Here is a 4,872-nt window from a genome sequence, read left to right as displayed (position 1 = left end):
TAATCAAACCGGCAGAGTTCGCAATGAAACTCGAGAGAGCCTCCATGGCTAGAATGAAGATGAAGGGTGAGAGAGGGTCACCTTGTCGAACCCCTCGATGACATTGGAATTCGCGTGTTGGTGAGCCGTTGACCAATACCGAAGAGCGAGAAGACATAAGAATTCCTCGAACCCATAATCTCCACTTCTCTAGAAAATTCATTTGGGAAAACACCAAGTCCATAAAATCCCAATTTATACTATCGAAAGCTTTCTCGAAATCAATTTTAAAGAGAAAGGCGCGTGATTTTGCTCTTTTAACCCAGGATATTATTTCATTCGCGATGAGTGGCCAGTCTAATATATTCCTATCCGAGAGATAAGCCGATTGTTCCTACGAGATAAACGAGCCGATAACCGATTTAAGTCTATTAGCAAGGACCTTTGAGATGACTTTGCTAATACACCCGATTAGGTTAATGGGTCGGAAGTCATTTAAATTGCTTGGATCGTTGACTTTGGGAATAAGTGCAATGAAGGAGGAGCTACAACCTTTTGAAATCTGCCCCGACTCATGAAAACGAACCATAATGTTATAGAAGTCGACCCCGAACAAGTCCCAATAATGTTTGATGAATTTGAAATTGAAACCATTCGGACCGGGAGCCTTATCGCTCCATCAATCCCAAACCGCATTCTTGACTTCCGAGAATAAAAACGGGGAGATAAGCGACATACCCTGATCCGACGATAGCTTCTTGACGTGTTGGCATGTGAAGTTTGGTCTTGACTGCAGTGGTTCAATGAACTTGTTCCTAAAGAAATTGCATACTTCCTCCTTGACCCTAGGTGGGTCGTTGTGTCACACCCCAACCGATGGCGGAAACATCGAGATGAGACGTACAAACTGTTCAAAGACATCATAACACTAATTGTGACAATAATTAAAGTTTATTTCATTGATAATCATAAGTTTCATACAATACATAGAAAAGTTCAAATACATAACATAGATTTGGAAGTTTAAATAGTTGATGGGTTTCTAAGCCATCCTAGTCTTTTCTTGTTTTTCTTGGATCCTCAACCTGCAGTATGCATTTAAAATACAATCAACAAATAATTGCTGGCGAGTATACAGGTTTGATATAGCATAATAGAGTTAATAGTTTATCAAATCTAATCCATGTGAACAACTGATATTCAATTAACTGTCATACTCGTAACGATGAAATCCACATGTCCAAACCATAGTTACGCAATTAACATAGCCTAACCCTCGAAAGGGTGGTAATAGAGTTAATAGAGTTAATAGATTAAACCTAACAATACCCGTATATACGGGAGGGGCGTTACAACCTACAGCTCTAGAATTGGCGGGTGTTACACGTTGCACCAAACACCGTCAATCAAGAGACCGTTTAGTCTACTTTTTGATATTCTGCTGTTTATGTAGCCATGGAAGAAAGCAGAATTTTCATCCCCACCAATAGCCCATTTGATCCGAGATTTTTGATGACGATCCTTGAGCCTATCATCGTTTATGGAGGAGACAATCTTCTTATGTTCAAGATAAGACGTCGCTTCCGATTCTGTCAGATTCGTGCACTCGCATATAAGATCCAGTCGGTGGATTTCAGCGATTGAAGCATTGAGTACCTTACCCTCCTTCCTCCTGTTTGCTTTGTTCCAACTTTTTATTGCTTCTTTAATGCGTCTTAATTTTTCTGCCAAGAATAAATCAAGTGGACCTGTAAAAACAAAAGCACAAACAGTCGATCTGACAAGTTCATCAAGACCCGGCTTAGAGAGCCATGCGTTGAAGAACTTGAAAGGAATGTGACCAGAGTCCGTAGAAGTCGTGGTCAAAATTAACGGACAATGATCCGAAAGCTCCCGTGGAAGAGCCCGGAGCGAAGCTGTCGGCCATAAGCCCCAGAACCGCTCGCACACCAACATCCGATCAAGTTTGTTGAGTTTGTTCCCTCCATCCAGCCATCTCGTAAACTTAAACCCATTCATACAATATTCTGCAAGATTCGCTTCGTAGATGAAATTGTTGAAATCAGCAGCGGGAGATGGATCATATCTGCAATTACATCAATAATTCTCTTCTATTTGGCAACAATTCTCTTCTATTTTATTATTACATCAATAATTCTAAATCGTTTATCTTAACCCAGGATTAAGCCTACAATTAAAGTGTTTACGATTGTAACAAGATCTTATTTGTCATTTTAGCATTTATAGTGTATGTTATATTTTGTTTATTAAATAGTTTATAAGAAGAATAATGGTTACATTACTTTTACCAGTGACGGACTAAAGATTTGTTTTCATGCGAGGCAAGCGATGAGGCTTAACCAAACTTTTAAAAGGGGTGATCGAAAATTTTGACTAAAAGATACACTAAACTTTTTTAAAGGAGGCAGCAACCCCTCTCCTTCATGTTTAAGCTCGCCACTAAATCTAACGCATACATTTGATTTGATTTATGATGACATGCAATGTAAAATGTTTTGTGTTTATGTACCCCTTCCTCCACATATTAGTGAATGTCATCGTATAGGACATGTCATTAATTATATCTTGAAGGTTTCCGATAGATCATCCATGAATAGATAAAATTTCAAAAAAAAAAAAAAATCTTATTGTTGGGTAAGTTGTTTGATCTAAAGGTAATCCCGACATTAACCACCGACGAACTTTCAACATGTGTTTATCTTGTTGAAATCAAGTTTGGTCCGGTCAGTGAACTTTTTAACGGTAAATGTATAGTGGTACACTTTCATCGTCATTAAATACCGTCATTACCACCTGATGAAACAATGGTTAACCGGGCAGGGTTAACTCACTAGTCTCGTCAAGAAGGGTTAATCCCTTCCTCTCGAGGATCGCTGGCTGGATCACCGGTGGGTTGATCTCCTGCACAAGGAAACAAACCGTGACTCGTAACAAGGAGGATGGGGTGGGGGTGCTCCTTGTTACCACTCTCCGGTGTGAGAATCAGTAGTCTGCTTGGGAAGCAAAGTATGATAGTAGTAGTAGTGAGAGAGTTGTCAAGAGATACCTCAAACCTGGTTTGGGGTTGGTATTTATAGCCGAGGAGTGAAGGAGGAGGTGGATGGATAGACTGACGGCATGCTGCACCTTTGCAGGTGTGTCAGACATGTTGGCCGGGGAGGCGACGCCACGTCAGTCTGTCACTTACGTAGTCCTGACAGGCGGCTGCCATTGGTGCTACTTGCTCTGTGGTGTCAGTCCCACTTGATGAGTAGATAGGGTGTGGTGCAAGCCGCATTGCTGTTTGCGGTAACTGTAGATGTTCCCGCGTCTCACTCTTTGATCAAGAAATACACGAGATGCGGTGCCAGGCCGCATCGTCGTCTGTAGTGACTGTTGCTGTTATCCAGCTTCTCTGTATTGATAGAAGTGTTCACTGGATGCGGTGTCAGGCCGCATCGCTGTGAATACTTCCGTTTTCATACACCAGATGCGGTGCCAGCCGCATCACTATACCGTTCTCATATTCTAGGTAAGTCCTCCTCCATCATTGGACAGATTGGATTCAACCACTGTGTCGACGCGTTCTCGCACGGACACAAGTAGGTTGTTAGCTAGTGGGGGTTTTGATAAGGGTAATGGTCACTCGCGGTCGATGCTGACGCGAGATCTGGGACCATACCCCTTCAAGTCCCCTCAGTCTAGTGTTGCTGCCATATGCGAGTTGCATGTGGGAGGAGTACTGGACTATGGTGTTTAGAAGGTAGTTTGGAGTCTGGAAAAGATCCTAGGCCATGTAGATGGTCTTTGCTCTTTGTAAATCAAGCTGGAGATCTGGAAGGGTCATGTGATGCCTCTTCCGTATCGGTGAGAATGTTTCGTCTGATGCGAAATTCTCAGCCTCGGGTTGGGTGCCACCTGTTGGTGTGTCGAACCAACCTTGAGACCTTGCTGGGGGTGTGCACAAACTTCGAACCAATCTCTGAGATGGTGGTTGAAGATGTGCACAAACTTCGAACCAACCTTTGAGGTGGTGAATGAAGAAGAGAGTGTTCTTCTGCAATAATTGGACATCTAATAATGATCCCTTTTGTGGGGTGTTCATGTTCTTCCAATTACCTCTCTAGTAACCGCACGTCCTTTGCGGTTACCTTGTTGCTTGACATTGTTGGCCACGGTTGGGTGAACAATGTTGGATACTTGCGTCATTATTGGCCATGTTTGGTCGAACAATGTGAATCTAGATAATGGTCAAACAAACATGGTCATAGGCATGGTAATGCGCACCATTGTTTATTCTATCCGTCTTACAAGTAGGGTAACAAAGTCATAAGCAGACTTGTTACCGCTGTTCGGCCGCTTGTTGTTCGGCGAGATCTCGTATGAACATTGGGGATCTCGTCCGCATCTCTTCCTTAGCCACCTTCCTTCACGCCCCAATACCGAGGAGTTTTCCTTGAAGTGGCTTCGTTCATCTATGTGATGACTTAGTTGTGGCTCTTCCGTAGCAACCATTTGCGGAGTTATGGGTGTGTCCGCAGCGACTCATGAGTGTCTGCGGTCTTGTCACCCCATACTCGCTTGAAACAGGTGTGTTGCTCTGATGTGGCTCTTGAAGGATCAGAAGTCAGGGTTGCTGATGTGCGTGCGCGTACATTCCCCTCCTTCTTTTTGTTGAAGAAGTTGTTTATGCACCCTCTGTGGTTGTGAAGCGGACAGGAGGGATTGGAAGCTTGAAGAGAATGAAGCCAATGCGGTTTACCTGTTTCTGAGATGCGGTTCAGTCCAAAGAACAACGCTGGTTCTGAGCATCTGACACACCTGTACGGGCTCGTGTGTGTCATCTCCGCATATTCCACGTGTGCTCGTGGGTATGTGCGGATAGGTATTATA

At 43.2% G+C, this 4,872-nt stretch overlaps 1 protein-coding gene across 1 annotated transcript; it reads right to left on the bottom strand.

Moving 5' to 3' along the window:
• Positions 1–1,359: 1,359 nt before the first annotated feature.
• LOC110901921 lies at positions 1,360–2,538 on the bottom strand. Its single transcript, XM_022148678.1, has 2 exons — positions 2,510–2,538; positions 1,360–2,065 (listed from the first exon to the last, which is right to left on the bottom strand). The coding sequence occupies exons 1-2, from the start codon at positions 2,536–2,538 to the stop codon at positions 1,360–1,362; spliced, it is 735 nt and encodes a 244-aa protein (XP_022004370.1).
• Positions 2,539–4,872: the final 2,334 nt, after the last annotated feature.

The sequence above is a fragment of the Helianthus annuus genome, chromosome 13 (genome assembly GCF_002127325.2).
Source record: "Helianthus annuus cultivar XRQ/B chromosome 13, HanXRQr2.0-SUNRISE, whole genome shotgun sequence".
NCBI classification, from domain to species: domain Eukaryota; kingdom Viridiplantae; phylum Streptophyta; class Magnoliopsida; order Asterales; family Asteraceae; genus Helianthus; species Helianthus annuus.
The sequence above is the reverse complement of the archived record's forward strand: the minus strand, read 5'-3'. Positions and strand labels throughout refer to the sequence as shown.

Excerpts from the sequence above, each read along its gene's own strand:
- LOC110901921 (XM_022148678.1), bottom strand. The coding sequence starts at position 2,538 with ATGACATTCACTAATATGTGGAGGAAGGG. Across the intron at positions 2,066-2,509 it reads ACTAATATGTGGAGGAAGGG|ATATGATCCATCTCCCGCTG; the intron begins GTACATAAACAC and ends ATGTAATTGCAG.